Source organism: Emydura macquarii, unplaced genomic scaffold (assembly GCF_026122565.2).
Source record: "Emydura macquarii macquarii isolate MOO-44397 ecotype Brisbane River unplaced genomic scaffold, CSIRO-AGI_Emac_v2 contig_2205, whole genome shotgun sequence".
Classification (NCBI taxonomy): Eukaryota; Metazoa; Chordata; order Testudines; family Chelidae; genus Emydura; species Emydura macquarii.
This window is the reverse complement of record NW_027132342.1, coordinates 18,952,071-18,973,038: the sequence shown is the minus strand read 5'-3', so window position 1 is coordinate 18,973,038 and position 20,968 is coordinate 18,952,071. Positions and strand designations below refer to the sequence as shown.

Below are 20,968 nucleotides of genomic sequence, written 5' to 3'. Positions count from 1 at the left end.
CTCTGACCTCTTTCCCTTGAGAAGCATCATCACTGGGGAAGGATGAACCTGGAGCAGTAGGCCCCTTCCCTGGAGATGAGAGCAATGAAAGTACAGGGAGTGCCTTAGAGTCCCCTCCACCTGCTGGAGCATGTGGATGGAAGGACAGATAGCTCTCCACTCCTCCCTTCCCCCCTAAAGTATGGCAGGGGATGGGAGGTGCCCAGCTTTACCTTTTATGTTTCTGCCAGCCCAGCTGAGCTCCCAATGCAGACCTAGACTATGGGGACTCTTAACAACATAGCTACATCACATAAGTGTGCTACCATAACCAAGTAGCATAGAGTGCCTAGGCTGATAAGGGGTTTTCACCTTGCCAATTTAGCTATGTTGTCTACATTTAAAAGTTAGGCCCAAGCCCCAGAGAGCAAATGTCCTTTTGATGACAATCCCCCTGTAGCTGGGGCAATATTGACAGGTACTGTCAGTCAAGGAGGGGTGTTACTATACGACTAAAAAAAAACCTTCCATTGCTGTAGGAATTCTCTACACTACAGCTGCTCCAGACTATGATGCTAGAACTGTGCCACAGTAGTACCCAGAGTGTAGACCACCTTATATAAGGGATTTTACATTAGGCTATTCAGAAACAAGGTTTGAATGATCCCTTACACTAAAAAACATTAGTGGGGTACAGCCTAAAGAGGGCAGAGTCCCTTCATGGCTCACTATAAAAATCTGAAGCTTATGAACCACGTGACTTGCTTTCACAGTTCTATTCAGGAACATGAGTACATTACCCTAATACTTACTGGAGTCGTGTTCCTTCTATTCAATTAATGCTAATTTTCTTGACAGTACTTCTAATATAAAATGGGAGTCTGCACGTGCATTGTAGAGCACTTTAAAATCTGTCTCAAACCAGACATTTTGGGCTCTGGGCAAAATTACCCAAGAGTCAGCATCCAGGCAGCACAAAAGGAACACGCACAACACACTTTCTCAGAAAACTGCCCAGAGTAAGGGTCAAATTTACATGGGTGGTGTTCAGATTCACTGAGGACAGTATGGCACCTTGAGAGTTACTGTGGCAAGACTGCATGCAAGCCCTATGGCAGTTAGAGCCCTTCTCTAGCTGCATGCGCAGTTCATTCCCTTTGGTTCAAGCTAATGATGCACCAGGCTGGCGTTCTAACATGAGGTGTACACAACACATTAAAAACCATTTGTAAATAGCTGATTTTGAGAGAGGCTGGATCTCAGGCTCAAATGATCCCAAATTTAGACCATTAACCCTATCCCACGCCACTATAAGCAACAGCAAATTTCAAACAATGTGTTACCATGTGGATTTTAAACTGTGTTACTATATATCTGGGTTTTCCTGGACATTGCCTTTTTTGAGGCTCCATCCTCTGTCCAGGTGCATTTTTCAAATAACTGGAAATGTCCAGGATTTTTGCAGAGCAGATACTGCAGCTCAGAAAGAACCCTGATTGGTCCATCCCCTGCAGTTACAGCTGCCAGATCCCACCTACTCAAGCCCCACTTCCAGCCCTGGGAACCAGGTCCCACAGGGAGATGCTGACTGACAGCTGTTGCTGCTGTCCTGGACTTGCACCAGCCCCCTTACCACTGTGATAGGGAGCAACATCACACTCCACCTCCAGGGAGTACCCCTGCCTCAGGTACCCTCCTCCAGCTCCCTCCACCATCCTCAGCAGTGTCCTCTTTGTGGGAACCTGAAATATGGTAACCCTAATTTTTAGAGCCCTTAGAATAGTCAACTTTTAAACAGTAAACTTCTCAACCTTAACTACAGCAGAGCGGTCACTTCACTATAATGGGGTTTATCTCTGACAACTGAACGTGTTCAAAGCCACCACTATGTAAAGAGCCTACAAGACACTACAACTGTCTCCTTTAAAGCACTGCAACTAGAGCGCCAACAATAAAGGATTCTTGAGTGAAGGGACTTCACTTGTTGACTAAGCAAGCAGAGGCAAATAAACTAACCCAATTATCACAGCCTATTGGCTAAATACTTACATAACAAAAGGGTCTGTTAAAAACACAGGCAGAGGCTCTGACAACTGGGAGAAGGCTAAGAGCAAAATAGACCATGAAGTCCACTTAGGTGCCATGAGGATGTAATTTACCTACATCAGTGCACAGATACTAGAGAGAGAGCACCAGAAAACCCTTTGATGAGATAAGTGTATATTAATTACAACCTAAGAACATTGCGCAATCCCTTTCTGGGGTTGCAGACTAACTACATTCCCTTCAACTCAGAGCTCATTAGGAAAAGTGTCTGAATCAATTTTTTTACCTGACATCACTATTACATGGTGTGGAAGCCCATTCTACACCATAATTCCTCATCCCCTTTGGCCTGCAAGACCCTGACTCTGCTTCTGGGCCAAGTTCCATAGACCATGCACCTGTTAATACATGGAGAAAGGAGTAGACCACAGGATGGAAACAAAAACTAAAGTGTGGTTACACTAGAGTTAGCTAAGTCAGCCACACTGTCTTCTAGAACAAGATGTGGTTCTTTCACTACATATAAAAAGTGTTTTCACTAGTCTTACACTTTAAAAAAGGGGTACTGTGAAGGGCTAGCAGTTGAAAATACATTTACATGTCACAGGTCCCCATTTGATCCAAAAATCGTTGGGAGTATTGAGGCGGAACCACATCAACATGCCCTTTTTCAAGTCCTTGCTCACTGACTCCACTTTCAGGCATCTGACTCACCCTCATTTGAGGGCTGGAAAAGCAGTATCTGGGCTACAGCCTATTGAGATATCACTATCCCTCTTCTGTCCTCAAGGGAACACGTGACCTGATATTTAGTGTTTAAGAAGAGACTAGTGATCCTTAGCCTTTTCTTCTTTGGCAACTTAGCGTTCAAAAGGGAAAAGGTTCAATTTTTTTTTTAAATAACTGCTATTACTCAGCACTAAATAGTTTTCTGCCGATGCCATTATCAGCATATGCAGACAACTTTAATTATGCTAGACAACTTTAATTATGCTAAAGGCAGAATAGAATCCAACTTATTCTCGCATAATGATTTTGGCTCTGAAAGTTTAATGAGTTGATTAGTAGAGTAAGATGCCACTTTTATAGTTCCTGTAAACACACACAGTTGAGAGGTAAGCCTGATAGCAATATAGAACTAATTCATCTGCCACCATAAATTATTCCACTTCCTTATTTAAAATGAGCAAGTTTTGTTGTAGATTACAGCGTATTTTTTATGCCATCCCTGCTGTTCCAAAGAAGTAAGGGTACAAAACAAACTTGCATTTATTCAGACACCAACAAGGCACAACAGTGTTCAGTTGAACTGTAGGTGAACAGAGGTGGGATGGGGTTTATTTTGCCCTTGGCTACCAACAGCAGAACCCATATTTGCTAAGAGGATCTGTTGTCACCAAAAGGAAGAAATAAGTTTCCTCCCCACTGGAGACTACAGTATTGAATGTAGAAAAGGGATCCCTTCTCCACCCCTTCTTCTACCAGCATCAGACTTGAACTCAGACCCAACCCAGGTGAGGAGACTGAAGTTTTAAGCAGAAGAGAGTTGCCCCTTTGTCATTAAAGGCCTCAGTTCCTGGTTAGTGATTGCGGAAATACTCAATCAGTGCATCTAGAAGTTCTTGCTTCTTTCCACTGCCTTTCAGCCCATAAACCCTGCATGCTTCCTTCAGAACAGGCACAGTGAGTTTGCCCAGAGTGCCCTTCTGTACATGGCTCCTAAGTTCGTCCTCGGACACTTCCATCTTTAGCTTCTTCTCTGTTTGGCCAGCACCTTCTCCTGTTAGAAAGAGAAATTTGGACCACAACATTAAAAGTACTGTAAGTATGGGGAAAACACTGCAACACTTCATATGCCAGTCTAGTACCCAATAAATGAGCAATGGCTTAATGCCTATGTATGGCAAATTTCTAGATTCTGCATTTCATCTTAGAAGCAGCTATATTTATTGGTGTGAGTGATCATAGAAGATCAAATAACCAATGTCAGCTAGGTTTATTAATATGGTACAGGAAAAAGGTTCTATATGGTACCAAATCCTGAGGAGCAGTCCCATGCAGTGATATGACATTTGCCTTCTGAAAAAGGTGCACTCCCCAAGTTACACATTTCAGCTCGTATTATTTATATGAATTTACAAGTTACACATTTCTTTACATGTCACTAAAATTCAACCCATCCGTTTGCTTCAGTTCCCTAACTTGTTTTTCTGTTCTTCCCTTATTTTTGTTTTGGATACTAGCATTCAGGTACTGATCTATGCAGGAACTTCCCTATCTTGTACTAAGACATAGAACAAATGTATTTTGATTTTGACAAGTTTCCTATCTGCTTGTGCCAAATCCTTACTTCAGCAAATGCAAGGATATATAGGATACTTAGAATAAATTAACAGGATTATAGCATAAAACAGTTTAGGCTACATCATTGTTACAATATCTGTGCTTAACATTACTGGTGCTTAATGCATATTAATATATACATATTTATATGCTAGCCAGCATATATTAGTCAACAGAACAGTTTGTGGCTTAATGGGAAAGACTCCATAACCAAATGACACTATAGGGGATTTTCACAGGGACAGCACAGTAGAATATATAAATCCCAACATGGAATTTGGCTAGGAATCCTGGTTAACACCCCACTCTTGTGAAAAGTCCCATGGAATCTTGAATGAGCTGTACACAGTAATTGTGATTAAGACATGTTCCTGGTGGAACACAGCATCATTATTCTGAAGGAAGAAATCTACTACAGCTTTACAAAAAAAATTTAGCAGCCCAGGCACAGTGTCTTAACCCATACCATCAGTAAGTGAAAAAAATTAATGGATTTTGCTAGCCTGTCCCAAAAAAATATTCACCTTAGGCCAAATGAGCAAAAATATTGCAAGGTTGCTCTATTTATTGACCCACATTACTTCCTACCGGAAGCAGGGTTTTCCTTAAGAGATCTCCCATTCAAGAAACGATCCAATTAGACCGAAAGCTATTTCAAGCTTGAGAGTTCTGATGAGACCACAATTCAAGATGGTATGACTCCATTTTGGCGTGGAGCCAACCAACAGTCTAAGAGCGAGAGTTGTTTCACAACAGGTTTCTTTAAATCATGAGAGAAACTGAGAAATGCAGATGTCTCAGCACATAACTGATATGGACAGAATGCTGCATGTCACAATAGTGCAGGCTCCCCGCCACCACTCACCTTGTTTCCGCTTCACAGCCTTCCCCTCAGGATTGTAGTCAGGAGGGTAAACCAGCTGCTTAAACTGCTCCACCAGATCACCAAGTCTATGATTCATCGCCTCAACCTTAGGCACTGGCAGAAGAGAAATTTATACTCACAAAAACATAACCAGCAGGGAAACCAGCATGACTGAAAATGTCACCATCATATTCTACAGTATAGCAAGAGATGACTGCTCTCAGAGTAACTATCATTCCATTATCATTTGAAAACATGAGAAATTAAATGCAAAAAAGTATATTAATGCAATAAGTTACAAATTTTGAATGCACAAGAGTCAGGAAGTGAGAACGTTAAAGTACTCGATGATACCATTAACTTGCATTGCGCATGTGTAATGTCTTATTACTAATTAGACTTGCATGTATACTTAAATAGGAAGGATGGACATGCTTATGCCCAGACCAAACGTAAGAGAAAATATAACAGCATGCTAGAGAAATAGGTATGCTGCAGCTTTAAATTCATCTCGCTATTACCTACAGCTATCTCTATCTGTTTTTTATATTTACCTGTTGTCTCTCATATTAGATTGTAAGCACTTTGGTGCAAAAATCATTTTTGCCATGTGTATGTACAGTGTGTGTACAGTGTACAGGGTCCTGACTGTTGAATGGGATCGTTAGGCACTACCAAAATACAGATAATGTTAACACTTTGAGACATACAGAAAAACAATGAGAAAATTTACAGCTTTCCCTGGGAAAAATCTCATACCTAGGCTCTATCTGGCCATAAGATGGCATCATTCCTCCACTGCAAATCCACCAGATAAGTAATTTATTCCATTCATTTACCAGAGTTCTATGGTAACTAGACCTTTACAGAAGCGAGCTTTAGGGCAAACAGCAGTTTGCCATTAAGGAAAATGGTTCAATCTTCATTTCAAAAAGGTAAGTTATTCAGTCTCCTCTTTACTTTCATTGGCCATGACTAAGATCAAATGAGGGATTTTTGGTGAAGGCAGGGTGCAGTTGCTTTTGACATCTAGATACTAGATTCAAAATCTATGTTCAGGGCCAGCTTCTGCCTTCAATAACCACTTACAACTCTCAATGATTTTAGTGAGAACTGCAAGTCTGTTCAAGGGCAGTATTCAGCTCTAAGTCACAAGTGACATGAGTTTGGTCTTAATTTAGTCCCAAGTGGACATTTGTACACTACACATAATTAGCAGTTTTTCAACAAAAGCCAAAAAATAAAACTAGAAGGGACATTTTAACAAGTACTTATTTGAGGGGAGGATCGCAGAATCAGAATTACAAAATTAAAGAGACTCAGAAGTGTGTCTGAATTAAGTCCTAGCATTGCACAATGCTAACTGGTTTAAAAACATATCCATTTATGTTTTCTAGAAACACACCACACCTAGAGTGAAAAATCAAGTGTCCTCTGCCCCCACCCTCTTTACATCCACTCATCATTCTCACATGTCAGATCCTCAGCTTGTTCAGGCTCTATCAAGTCCAGTGCCAAGGCCTCCAAGTTCTTAAAATGCTGCTGCAGAACCGGATTCTCAAAGCTGTCATTCCTGCCAACAAAACCCAGAAATATTCATATGCTAGGTATAAGCAGAACCCATAAATAGGGCTGCTGAGCCCCCAGTGCAGAAATCAATTCCCCATCCTCCCCTGCACAGTTAAACACCTCCATCACCAATGGCTCTTCGTTGAGGACTGGTTTCCTCTCAGGCTTACTGCCTGCAGAAGTAGTGACCATGTCACTAGCTGTAAGCATGATGCATTTATGTGAAAGAAATGAGGATGACAGCAGCCCACACTTCAAAACCAGTTTTGCCCCTTTCCACACATCAAATATCTAAATACACATCCCCTTTAAACTGAGCACTATGAAGCTGATCCTCCCTAAGAGGGAGAGGCATAACCTCCTTTAACAATTATGCTGCAGTAGTTCTCATTTAAACATCCTAAAATGCTAGACTTACAGATAGATCAGACATGGGTTCTCTCATTCTGTCACTGAAACATACTGTCTCTGGAACGTGGTGTAATGACCCCTGGGACATGTGTTAAAGGAGTCCCAAAATATACTGGTATAACTGTTATAAGGCATACTGTGTGTGGGCGGTGCCAAATGGCTGTCAGTAAGTATTGCTACACATATGCCTTAGTTTTTAGTTTATTAATATAGCGTCTTAGTCATAGCCCACTGCACAGGAATGTATGCATTATATTGCTTGTCCTTGCAACAGTTTAACAAATTAGTTCAGGCAATCAATCAATCTCCCTGCAATAGTCTCCTAACTTAGTACAAACACACCTAAGCAGAGTGTAGTGGAGACCTATACCACAGCTAATTTCCAATTATAAACTCAATTTCGGCCCCTAGAAGTAGGAGCTTAGGATAATTTCCAAATGTGAGACATTGCACCTTAGGGTGGAGTTAGGACTAATTAATCTCATCTCGACTTACCGTAGTGATGGGTGCAGTGTATCTGAACCAGTGCAGCTACACTTGTATTGGAGATTTGACTACACTGGAGCAGACATCACCGTGGATTGCACCAGATCTGACCTAAAGATCTGCTCTCAAATTTTGCAGCCAACTATCATAATCAACACCTGGAAGCCATCTAGCTTAGCTGTTGTGTGTGGACATCCATATTGTAAAAGTGATGCATGATCAAAGCATTTCCAAACAATGGTTTTATGCAATGTTTAGTGTAGACATGTCCAAGGATCACCAGAGAGCCTAACCAGACTCATGCAAAGGTAAGAAAAAGCACACAAGTTACATTACAAATTGCAGTTTCGTCAATCTAGTGCTTTGAAGTCTATGATCCTCTGTGCATACCACAGCAGCTGCTGAACACTGTACAACACAGCAAGTAATAGCTTTGCACTTTCATGCCTCTGGCCTCCATTCACCTGTACTTGAACCGGAGCTTCTGGATTATTTCCTTCATTTTGTCCACCTGTTCTTGATTGGCTGGGACCTTTTCTGTGAAGTCAATTTTCCGTTTGTCATCTGCATAAGGCAGGAAAATTAGGTGGAAACCTAGACCAGACAGAGACCAGAAAGCAGTTATCTGAAAGCCTGAACTTAAAACAGCATGTCAAAGGCAAGCCCAAGATGCTCGGTAGTTGAGTTAGCAGGAAAATCTACCCATGCTAGCCAGATACATATTGTATACAAGTCTGTAAATAATGCACAATTAACCACCATCTCTTCCCTCTTTTCAGACATTTCTTAGATAGTCTTTGTTCTGACGAGCCAACAATATCTTCATGTATATTCAAACAGCACACACCACAATGAAGCCCCAATCTTGTCTGGAGCCTCTGGGCACTATCATAATGTAAATCAGTACCAATAATAATCAATGCTGTTGACCTTTAGAGATACATGATCTAAGTATGTGAGCAGGAACTAAGGATTCCTGAGTTGTAATTCCATCTGACACTGATTCTCAGTGGCCTTGGGCAAATCACCTGTCTTTTCTGCATCACCTGCTCCATCTTTTAATCAAGAGAACACTCATCCATCTCACAGGGGTGTTGTGACTACGGAATTAATGTTTATAAAGTGATTTGGATAGAAACACACACTATATACAAGTAGCATTATTATTCTTCCTGAACTCCCCAATCCAGGGCTCTCCAATTATAAAAGTGAGGAAAAGCAAAATAATTTACCTCTGCGCTCTCATAGTACCCCATTCAATTGGTAAACGGTGATGATCAATACATGAAAACCATCATCACTCAATACCTTCAGAAGAACCCAGGGACAGAACAAAACTAAAGGAAGCATAGGGGCTTCTAGGTAACCAACAGAGAAAGAGGTTCCTCCATTCTGATGCTGGTTACCTGAAGCAGTTAGCAAAGATGTGGGAGGGGAGCAAAAATTTTGCAGCCACATTGAACTTGGATGTTATTTTACGCAGGGCAAGTACTGACACACTACACAGGTGCATCATGGTACAACATGGCACAACTAAACAAGGCCAATACCAGCCTTGCATCAGAAATCCATAGTGGCAGACATCCATTTTAAGCTGCCCCAATTGAAATATTGCGGCAGACCTGGGCAAAGTAAATATTTCAGGTGAGCAACTGGCCAGAGACCAATCAGCACCTTGTTCTGTGTCAGATTCCTGACATGCAGAAAGAGGAGATAGGCAAGTCACTTTCTCCCCAATTTTTACACGAGGCAGCAGGCAGCATCTGGCAGGGATAGAGCATGTTCTCTAGAGGGCAACTTTTTTCAAGCAGCAATCTGGAGAAATTCAGTCTCTTCACATACCTGGAGGGGCTGTCTGCACTTTCTGTTCATCCATTTCCTCTTCCTGTGGGACCAGGGCCACAAAGCGGGGGGGAGTGTTCCGGCGGGGGGTGTACCTGCATAATGCCATCACCTCTTTTTCCAGGCACTTGGTCAGTAGGGCGTTAAACAGAGTCGTACTCCCTGTGCAACAAAGGCCATACATCTGTCAGGCTAAGAACCCTGCTCCCTCTTGGGACACAGACACTTGGCCCAAAACATTACAGACTGTAGTGTCTGCCTCTTTTTGAAGATACCTGCAATACTCCAGACAGAGGCCAGAACAGGACGCAAAAAAATAATGTTAACAGGACAAAACTGAGATGACTACATGGTCTCCCCTAAACATAAGAGCAAGAGAATGCTACCAACTACTTCATCTTAAGCACTCTTCACTTACAAGTTACAGTATTACCTCCCACCCCAGGTACACACAGAACACAGTTACGGGAGAAACAAAGGGCCCCAGGTTCCACCCCCTACAGTTATATCTGCTTATAAAATACTCCAGCACTCCCAATGCTGCTAACCCATACATCCCTCCTTGGCATTGCCTCTGTCCTGCTAGTTGATATAATTGCTGCCTTTGAATCTAAATTTCCTATCCTACAGCTCTCAATTATGGTCCCTGCCTTTCTGACTGAGTGCCAATATACCTCAGGTTTCAAATACAGATACTGCAGTGAATGACAAAAGCAAAGCTTTTGGGAGGCATGTTTGATTAGCTGCTTGGAATGGAAAACAGAACAGGCTCAGGAGCACTAGTGGGGAAGGAAGAGACCATTAGCTGTGACTGGGGGAGCAGAGAGTGGCAGTTAAACCCACATTATTGCTCTTTTCAACTTTTGTACTGGGCAAGGGAAAAAAATAAAAACTCTAGATATCCCATGTCCCTCTTCAAATGATAACTTTGTTCCACTCCTCTGTCAGTTAGTTTGCTATTGCACTGCAAGGGAGTCAATCTTTCCCAGTTTTGCTTACCACTAATGAAGCACTCTTCAGGATAGATAAACTGGGAGGGCTTGATGTAGTGGTGCCGTTTCAGCATAACCAATGGTTTAAAGCCAATCAGGACCAAACCTGGGGAATCAAATCTCTTGACTTCTTCGGTCTCCTCTTTCTCCAACACGATCTGACGGTTCCCATAGGTCTAACGAACAGAAAAGAAAAAAAAAAGAGACAGTTATGAGAATGGAGAGGTCACCCATTCAGCAGAGATGGCATAAGAGACAATGGAATCAATTCTGTGATGATGAAACATATAGGGGAGTGACAAAAAGAGGACTGTGGGAATGGGGAAGATGACTAGATTACCTGCTGGAGGTATTTTCCAGCTCAAAAGAAAGATCTGCAAGATGCTGCCATGCCTTTCTCCATGAGGAGAAATACCAGCACATTGCTGGTTAAACAAAATCCAAACTGGTTTCACACACAGGATTGAACATACCAAATATGTTCAATGTTGACAAGCCAGCAGCTTAAAAGGACTGATGGCCAGCCTATGTAAAGACAGACAGTCATGCTACTGCCCACAATGTAGCATATCTCATGCGCCTTTCAATTCTATAATTGCAAGTTTTTAATCAGCCATTCAGACAAGTTTAATTTTTGTCTATTCATCAGCAGTCTCCCACAGATACATTTTGGATCCCTTTGTGCTAGTTTCCATGGTACTCCATGGCATTCAACGTGGGACCTGTCAGGATGGTTTATGGAGGAAGTCTGGGCGTGAATGACTAAGAAAATCTACAGCAAATTCCCAGTAACAGGAGTGTTCTCATAACCCTCTCCTCTAAGCAGACATCTGCTAGAAACATGTTGGTTGAAAGCACTGGTCTATGTCACAGAGTGGATCAGAACAGTGTTTAATCTCAGTACTTTAATCCAGTCTACAGAGGTCAGGCAGAAGAGAAATGTTTGGATTTCAGCCTTATGCTTCTCCCCAAACCCTTCTGTTCTGAGCAACTGGTGTCCAGTGACAATAAAACCCAGCATCTTGAGCTAAAAGAAGGATTGATACAAAATAACTTTATATTCCTGTAACGCCTTCCATTCCAGAGCCTCCTAAAGTATTTTGCAGACAGTGCATATATAGGAATCACTTATCTAGCCCTGAAATAGAGCTACACCTGAACTGAGCAATCATTATGTACCACCAATACTACAAGGCAGCAGGAGGAGTGAAGGATTAAGAGGGAATTTTAGGAATGCAGAGTACAATTACCCAGGTTGGAAATTAACCTAGATGCTGAGATTCATACCCCTGACCTTATGGTAATTAAAGATTCCATGATATTCTTCATAAGTGATCAAAACCTCTGTGACTAGATCATCAAGTGACAGCACCAGCAGCAGAACAAGGGCTGCTAGTGTCATGCTTTCAAGATGATACAGTTCTGACTCAGAAGGGAGAGCACCCGCTATAAAGCCCCAGCCTCATTTCCACCAGCAGCTGTTTTCTCCTGTGAGAGCCTCACCCAAGCAATGACTCACTCAAATTCTGCTTAACTTATGAATGTGACAAAGACCAAAAGATCCCTAAGAGGGCAGAGATGCAAACAGTACGAACAAGTGGTACTTTGCCTTTCTGCAGCTCTTCTTAAAAAAGCCACAAAAAATAAGCAGCAGGTTTGTTCAGATGCTTAATGTCCTTGCATCTCCTGCAACTCCAGGAAGAACAAGTGGAGGGAGTACATTACCTGAGCCTTCTTGGTATCACTAGGTAGAAGCAAGCTGCCTGTCTCTCGGTTAAATGTCCGAGTCTTTGTTTTCACAGGCTCGTTGGTTTCCCGATAAAGCTTTACTGGAGGCGGTTTGAAAGCTTTCTGGACCAGGTTGTAAACACCTACAGTGAGGGACAGGTCTTTGCCCAGGTGGAGATTTAACCTGTGTGGAAACAGCAGACAGACTTCAGATTTCTACAGGGACACTTTTCATAAATAAGGTTTCTCACCTTTCTCAGTCTATTCCCCCAGTTTCACCTTTATTTGCTTCCCAACACCACCTGCATCTCTGAAATGAAAATATTACCTTGCAATTTTGCTTCTCTGAAGACATTGTGCAGGATTCTCAGTCCTGGGTCATGGAGCTTTTTAACACAAGCCACTTAGCAGAACTCACAGCTTCTCCATTCTTTTTACCCTTAAGGGCAGCAACAGTGGGGTAGAGCACAAGGCAGGCCCACTAGTGATAACTGTGCACCACTCCTATGCTGAGTGTAAATGCTGCCCTTTGAACTCTTAGCCAGCTCCTTTGATAGAGCAGGAGGCAAAACTTCTAGAAAAAACCAATTCAAGAAAATGCAATAGCAAAAACATGCCTCTAGGGGGAAAAAATTCAAGGTTTAAAAGAGAAGATAACCTAGAAACTGAGAACAGCAAGAGAGTGAGGCAAAGCATTTCCCTTCTTCTAAAGATAATGTCTGTATAGGATTCTCACTCCACAAGAGTTAAAGAGCTTGAGGGATGTCCCCAAAAGGGGGCAATGAAGTGTTGCTGCAACTAGGTCAATGCCAACAGTGTGAATAAGGGAGGTGTTTGTTTATATAAGGGCTTTCAAGCGATTAAAAAATCAATCACAATTATTCACAAGATTAATTTTTTTAATCATGATTAATCACAGTTTTAATCTCACTGTTAAATTCTTTTTACTGAAGTAGTGGGCCCCTTCAGCTGAGCGAGCCCTTGAAGTTATGTAAATTGGGAAAGAAATAATTGATATACAGTAATAATGTACAACATATCAATTCATAATTTAAAATGTTTAATATAAAATTATCTATTTTTCATTGTGAATTTAATTCATATACTGCCACAATTATAAGATGTGTATAACAAAACTGTTAATGTATTATCGTATCCTCTCAGGGGTGAAAAAAAATCTGTAGTTTGGGAGATATACTGGGATTAACTGTGAACTCATCATAAATGTCTTAAATCTCAAACAATTAACTATGAATCAAGTACTATAAGAAGAAAAGTGGTAAATTATTCTTCTGCTTTAAAATTTGTTAATGCAGCAAAGACATGGTATTAAATACACAGACAGTCAGAACAACATAAAATACAAAGGACCACCAGTTTGGTTATTTAGTCCATTCCCTTGCCAGGGAAATTCTCCCTTACACAGGAAAAAATCCCTGGAGGCATAGCATATTAAAAACAAAAGAACTGAACTATAGCTACGATGCCTCACATGAGTACACTCTGAGCAAACCCAGATTGTAGACAAATAGGTTTAGCTTTGATTAAATGCCACTGTCATCCATGTTTTCACTTTTTATTCAGTCTGTATTCTTGGATTGTTTTACCATATTTGCTTTTTCTTTGACCATTTGATATGGTAGTAACAATATTACATAGACACAAAGGGCATCACAGCTGCTATGAAAACCATTACTTTGAACTTCCTGACTTCTGTATATGTAAACATTTTTAGCATAATACTACAATAAGCTATGTAGCCTAGTAAAGCTATTATTTGTGATCTTTGGTGTATGTGTGGGAGGGGAAGTCAGTCCCCAGAACAAGGGGACAGCTGGGGGCAATGAGGTATGGTGGGGTCAGGATCCCTTCCTCCTGCCAGAGCCAGGATGGGAGATACTGCCACTCCTCTTCCCACCCTCTGGTGGTGGATTAGGTTAGCCCCCAGGGCACTGCCAGCCTGCACCATCCCACAGACCAGCCTGCCCCACCCCTGGAGCACCTCCGGCCCGATACTCCTCATGTGGTATCTTCATAGAACAATCTTTCCACATGATAACGGCTGGACACAACCCCTTCCAGACACTGCTGATGCTATTTCAAATGTTGACATATGGTACACACCTGGCCAAAGCCCGCTTCTTTGTCTCCTTTGCCCGCACTTTCTTCATGAGATCTTCCAGCTTGCCTGAGGCATCAGATTGGACCCCTAGGTCTTCGTCCTCTGCTGTGTTTATGATATCCCTGTAGAACAAGGAGATATCAAACCCTCCAGGCTTCTTCAGGTGCATCAAGTCAAGGAAGATACCTGGGAGCAAGGTAGAAGCATGGGGAAGATCATACAAATTGATTTCTACTTATGTTGGCATATTCATACAATATTCAGATATTCCTTTAAATGGAAAAAAAAGTCAAAATGGACTGTAGTCTGAGAACAAAGGGGTGTTCTTTTTTGGGGGGGAAGAGAGGGTGTTGTGTTGGTTCTCATAAGAAAGCAAGTAATGGGAATTGGCCTGGGAGTTCTTTGCATCTAATCAAGCAATGCAGCAGAGGGAACATGCTCAGCTCCCACCTGGGAAGGGAATGACCCACTGTGGCCAATGCTCATAACAGCACTGACAGGCTCCAAAAGAAATTGCATCCACACCATCCTTGGCCATAGAGAGGAGAGGAAGAGAAGATGGGAAATTATAGAGAATCCTGCACAAAATTCTCTTTTGCCAGGTGTAAAGGAGAATGGCTTATTGATGCCTGATTACTCCTAAGCTCTAGCACACCAACTGAATTCTGAAGGAACTGGTTGTCTCAGCCACCTGCTGTGACTACTGCAACATCCTCCTTTCTGGCCTCCAAACACACAGTTTTCCTTCAATTCAGATAAAATGCAGCTGTGACAAAGGGCAATTTTTACAATATCCTTGAAAAACCTTACTGAATTAAGCAAAAATATCTCTGGAGTCCATTGTTTTAAATACAAAAATGATGTGTTGTTATTGGCTTAGATTGTATGTAACCTGTCGTGGGGTAAAGGGCAGGAACTCGGGGAAGGGAAGAGATATGATGTGAACCCTGGAAAATGCTGTGAATGTCAAAGGACCGTATTGAACAACGAGCAAGACAAGAATGGACTTTGGAGACAAAGTGTCAAGTGATTTGCCTCGGGAATCTCTAGGGGGATGTGAATGCAAATTTCTACCTCGTTACGCAAAAACCCAGCTTTTTGAAGCTGTGGCTTAAGGAGGGGACCACTCTCTGCCAATTACCTCTTCCCAGAATCTCAAGATCAAAGGCCAAAGCTGTATAGAGGAAAGAATACACTACTCATGGGTGTGCCAGTTCTGAGATAAGGCTGTTATGAACTTGTAACCAGAGAAAAACCCCTGTGCAGAGTTTGAAAGACTGATTTCTACCAGAGCCCTAGCTGGAGTTTGGGGGGGATGATCTTTTATAAGCTGATTAGAATGCATGTAGGTTATTCTATTGTTTTTAATATATTTTCTCTGGAATGCTTTCACCTTAAGAACAAATGTGTTTGCTTAGAAAAAGCTGTGGTAAATTGCGACTGCTGGCAATTACAGCTATTCATAGCCTTCGGTGCAAAAGCAAAGCACAGATGCTGGCCTGTTTAGGCACTCTGGCTTGCTGCAGATGTATCTCACTACAGGCAGGGAACTGTGTAGCCTGAAAAAACCCCAGTCAGAAGGGAGAGAGATGTGGGTCTCGATCCAACAGAGGTGATGGCTGAGAAGCTGGGAGCATAGATTGGGTGCTGTTGGTGGACCGTGGATGGGGAAACAGATGCAGTTGCCCTGCACTGAGACAACAGCCACTAAAATAATCCTCTTTGCCTGTCAATTTGATCATGCCACTTCATTCCTGGAAGAGGGGAGAAACAAACAAGTATGAGGGGAGTTTAATTTCTATGGCCCATTCAATCCCTGACTATAAGACAAGACAAACAAAAGGGGCTTAATTAATGCCTATTAACCACAAAAAAGTGGCCTCAATGCCTCTAATTTAGAAAGGGGTTTTGTTTTGAATCAAATGTTTTGAAGAATTGTCTCCAAAAATGTAGTACAGTAGAACCTCAAAGATACTAACACCAGAGTTAGGAACTGACGGGTCAACCGAACACCATGTGAGACTGGAAAGAAGCAATCAGGCATCAGTGGGGCGGAGGCGGGGAAGCAAATACAGTACTATTCTTAAAAGGTCGGCTTGCAGAACAGAAGCAGCCTGGGGGTCTGCGCTGTTTCCTGTAAGCCAAGGGTGCTGTTTCACCCCCCCTGCCACCCCACCGGCAGGGGGAAGCTGTTTTCACCACCATCCTCTGTTAGGAGGGGGATAAGCAGCTTGGGAAAGAAACTGCAGCCTGCCACAGTGAGCTACTGAGATGCTACTGTTGTAGCCAAAATCTGGCCTGGAGCTGGAATGGGAGCCAGAGTATGAGGCTCAGAGCTACTGCCTGCACGCTGCGCTCTGGAGGAGTTTTAAAAGGCCACAGCCTGTGCACCAATGCGGCCCAAGCTTTGCCCATGGCTACACTCCTGGATCCTGCCAGCACCTCTAGGAGTGCAAGCGGCAGGAGAGGGAGGGGCGCTGGCAGCGGGCTGGCACCAGCCCCCTGCCAAGTGATGCCTCTGGAGCCTGGCAAGCAGTGCACAGAGCAAAGCGAGCCCTGGGGAGAGGCAGCTGAGAGCTGGGACTTATAGTGCCAGGGGTGCAGGGCAGGCCCCCCAGTTCAGCCCAAGGGCAAGAAACAGGAATAAGGCAGGGAGCTGCTTGCAAACCAGGCAGTGCTGTCAGCTGCCACCTTTGCAGAGATTTCTCCCAACCTCAGCTGGAAGACACTGACTGCAGGGTACTGTGCCATAATGTTTTGTTCAGAGTTATGAACATTTCAGTTACAAACAACCTCCATTCCCGAGCTGTTCATATCTTTGAGGTTCTACTGTAGTCCAAGGCTCGTTTACTCCTAGCAATTCCCCAAGTCTGATCACATCATTCACTTTCCTCCAAGACTGTCCAGAGCAGTTACTTGGTGTCTGCTGCAGGGAAGCATCACTTTTCCTCTTCATTAAGCTCCATTTCTAAATTAAAGGTGAAAACGCTGACCTGTGTCTCGGAGGTCGGCAGCTTTGGTCCGGGCCAGCTTGGCTTTAGTGCTGTCAAGTCCATGAGGGTTGTCTTCATTGGTGAACAGCATGATTCTCTTGTGACTCATCTTGAGCCGGACATCACTGAAGAGATTACAGCAGGTCCAGAGTGCCTCACCCAGTGAGTAGTCAGCATTATGGCCAAATGACTCACGGAAGAGTGCTCTTCCCTGATCTCCCTTGTACTTGTCCAACTCTAGCACTCGCTTGGCACCTAGATGGAAAGACAGCTAGGGCATTAGTGGTTCTAGTTCACACTAAAAGTTGAAAACTGCTGACTGTTATTCTAGCCCAAGGAAACCCATAGCTCCTTATACCAGATGTTTGACTAACATTTCACAGCATCTCCCCAGCATTGTTCTTCCAGCAGTTGGGTAGGAAAAGTGTTCAGTATCGTAGGGTATGTCCACACAGCAACTGAAAGGTGTACTTCCCAACATGATAGACATACACACGTTAGCTCTGCTCAAGTTAGTGTCTAAAAACAGCAGTGTGGCCACAGCAGCACAGATGGCAGCTTGGGCTAGTCACCCACGTATGTACATAGGGGGTTGGGTGGGACTGTACATGGGCAGCGAGCCCAAGTTGCTGCAGATACTCTGCGACTTTTAGGCATTAGCTCAAGCACAGCTAGCCCATATATATGTCTACCAGCGCTGGGACTTACACCTCCCACCTGCTGTGTATACATACCCTTAGGTGTACAGACCCATTGGTAACTGTCCTCACCTTTCAAATTATGGACTTGCTCAAGTTGACCAATGGATCCCCTTTTGCTTTTCTAGTGCCAACTTCTCTCTCTCTCCCCACAATCTCACTAGTGATATTGGAAGAACCTTCTACACTGCCACCACTGTTATAGGATCAGCTTTTTCATATATTGCTTCCTCCCTGGATTCTCCATCTCTTTTAAGATCTCATATGAAAATGGATCCTGTTCACTACTTAATTTCCTACTCCATCTGCTGTTATTTAACTACTGCATATAATTTTATAGTTACCATTCTGGGATAAGATACTATACAAGAACTGGATTACATAAACCCTTCCCCCTTCATGGTACACTGTATTCTCCTGCAGCAGGAGTGTTTCCCCATTAATGGCCCGCACCTTTGACCCAAGGGAACAATAGCCCCCTCTGGCTCTGGAGGTATGGTATATCAGAGATTGGTAGGCAGAACTTCCACCATGAGGCACTTTGCTTACAAGAGGTTAAGACAAAGAAGTAGTTGGAAGTCAGACTTCAAAAAACACACTCCTACCCTGCCAGTACAGTATGCTAAAACAGAGATGGCCGCCTTTCTCCATACAACATCCCACTCTCCTAAATACACTTCAGCATGAGTGCTAAGATGTCTCAATGAGAAAGAAAAATTAAAAATCCAAGTCCTCTGGAGAAACATCTCCTTGTTCTCCCACTCTTATCTACTGAATATTCCCAACAGATACAAATCAATAGCTTTTAGATAAAATGCTGCTTTGCCATGACAAATATGAGCGCTGGGTTCTATTATTGTCACTTTGGCTGGGAACACTCACCTTCTATTTCCTGCCCCTCCCTCAAACAAGGAAATTACATTACCTCACCTCTCTCTATACAGCCTCCCACATCTCATTCTGCTACCTACACTTTGTCAGATTACCCTTACTGCTGCTGTTGGTTGTCAACTGGAGTTCTGTGGTGCCAACATTATTAATATTATGGAAGTCAGAGACAGAATAACCCTAGCAGGTCATCCTGTCCATCTCCTATTGCAAGCAAAGGCATGGTAGCACATACATGATGCATTCAGCAGTACAGCAGGTGCCTGACAAGCTTTCAAGATTCCGGATGGGACTCTCTTGAAAGCCTGTCAGGCACCTGCTGTACCACTAAATGCTCCATATATGAGCTAAACATCCTCTTTAATCAAAGGGGGCAGTGTCAACAAATGGGGCCTCATGTGTTAAAAGTACAGAAAAATATGGTGAAGAGCAGTTGAACCCCACACAAAGAAAATAAACACTGATAGTGTGTGGTCTTTATCTGATTCAATAGGGAAACTCCAAGCAGGGAATTTGCTACCTATCAAAAATCCCAGCACAGAACCTGCAGTATTTTAGCTTTTTTAATAGGCCTCTCTCTCCCCAAAGGGTCAAATGCTGATAAAAGTATTGTGCACACTTCCCCATTTCCTCTTAAACCTCATATTCTTATTATCTCTTACCTGGATTGTCCAGCTCCTGAAGAACATACACATGTTTGAAATCCACAGAGTTCTTGTGTTTCTCAGTGCCATAAAACACAACACTCAAGAGATCTCTGTCACTACTAATGATCTTGCTGGTGTAAACATTCCGGATGCACTGGAAAAAAAACCCAGCAATCAGGGAAAAAGGAGGGAGAAAGTTAGCTGAAGAAATGGTGCTAGAGTTCTACCTTCGGCAATCAGCAATTCGTACTAGCAATGCCAAGGACTGCCACAACGTTTTTAGCCACATTTCATAACAACAATAGGTACAGGATAGTAATGAGTACATTTGAACATTAAGTACTTTTCATTATAATTCATTTTCTAAAGAAGTGGACAAGAGAAAGATTTCCTAGAGATGCTACTCTGTAATACAAATGTATTCTTCATGTTTTAAACACAACCATCACCAAAATTTCTGGGTTTAACTACTGAGCAGACCTTTCCCAGACCACAACCATTGTTGCTGCTGCAGAATTTCTGCTTTTCACACCAGAGGTATGGTGCTCTGATATTATGGTGATGAGCAATGCATAACTAGATAAGGCAGACAACTAGCTACATTAGCTGTATTATAGTGGATAAGAAATCTGTATTTATACAACTCATAAAACACTAATAATGACATATCTTGTTGACTGAAAGATCTCAATCTCTAACATGATTTTACCTGGATTGTCATATCAAAAGGAATCCACTCATCATCATCATAATTTTCAAACATGGCCTTGGAAGCATCAACTAAAAAAATCAGACTGTCTCGACCTGAATATTTATATTCCCCTGGAAAAAAAAAAGTATGGTCTTATAATTGAGCTGTATCTTTTTTCCCCACTTAATGTACCCCCCATGTTATTTGTACTTTGTAACATCAGCAAATGTGAGGAGTGGCATTAGTAGCCAAAATTCAGCCACAGGAGATCATTATTCATAGTATAGGGGACTTGAAAGAACAAAAAATAAAAGGAAAGAACCTGGGGAGATCCTCAGAATTTTGTCTGGAGCAGAGGAGCTGATTGCTGAGGGGAAGAGAGCAAGCCCTCAGGATCACATTTCCAGAACACTTTTTGGCTGTCAAATTCTTACCACCAGTTTCAGCTTCTTCATGAAATTCTTCCTCTTCCTCATCCTCCTCATTTTTGTAGTAAGACATCCACTCTGACATGGCTGCCACTGTTTGCTGAAAAGAGCAGATGAGGCAGGTGTTTGTATTGACCTTCAATCTGAAGATCCTCCATATAACTTTGGTCACATGGTTTGGGCATTCATATTCAGGTGCCATGGCCTGGTCCACACTTAAAAATTAGATCGACCTAGCTA

At 42.6% G+C, this 20,968-nt stretch overlaps 1 protein-coding gene across 3 annotated transcripts in view; it reads right to left on the bottom strand.

The window, feature by feature from the left end:
• Positions 1 to 3,276: 3,276 nt before the first annotated feature.
• The window catches only part of XRCC6 (X-ray repair cross complementing 6), a 20,961-nt gene continuing 3,269 nt past the window's right edge, over positions 3,277 to 20,968 (bottom strand). For all 3 annotated transcript variants that reach the window (XM_067559590.1, XM_067559589.1, XM_067559591.1), the window contains exons 2-13: positions 20,735 to 20,828; positions 20,319 to 20,431; positions 19,625 to 19,763; positions 17,377 to 17,631; positions 14,386 to 14,569; positions 12,259 to 12,445; positions 10,541 to 10,709; positions 9,542 to 9,703; positions 8,164 to 8,293; positions 6,706 to 6,806; positions 5,234 to 5,347; positions 3,277 to 3,805 (exon numbers count right to left, since the gene is read on the bottom strand). In XM_067559590.1, coding sequence (XP_067415691.1) covers positions 3,606 to 3,805; positions 5,234 to 5,347; positions 6,706 to 6,806; positions 8,164 to 8,293; positions 9,542 to 9,703; positions 10,541 to 10,709; positions 12,259 to 12,445; positions 14,386 to 14,569; positions 17,377 to 17,631; positions 19,625 to 19,763; positions 20,319 to 20,431; positions 20,735 to 20,813 — 1,833 coding nt within the window. In that variant the 5' untranslated portion in view covers positions 20,814 to 20,828 and the 3' untranslated portion in view covers positions 3,277 to 3,605. The remainder of the gene's footprint in view (positions 3,806 to 5,233; positions 5,348 to 6,705; positions 6,807 to 8,163; positions 8,294 to 9,541; positions 9,704 to 10,540; positions 10,710 to 12,258; positions 12,446 to 14,385; positions 14,570 to 17,376; positions 17,632 to 19,624; positions 19,764 to 20,318; positions 20,432 to 20,734; positions 20,829 to 20,968) is intronic.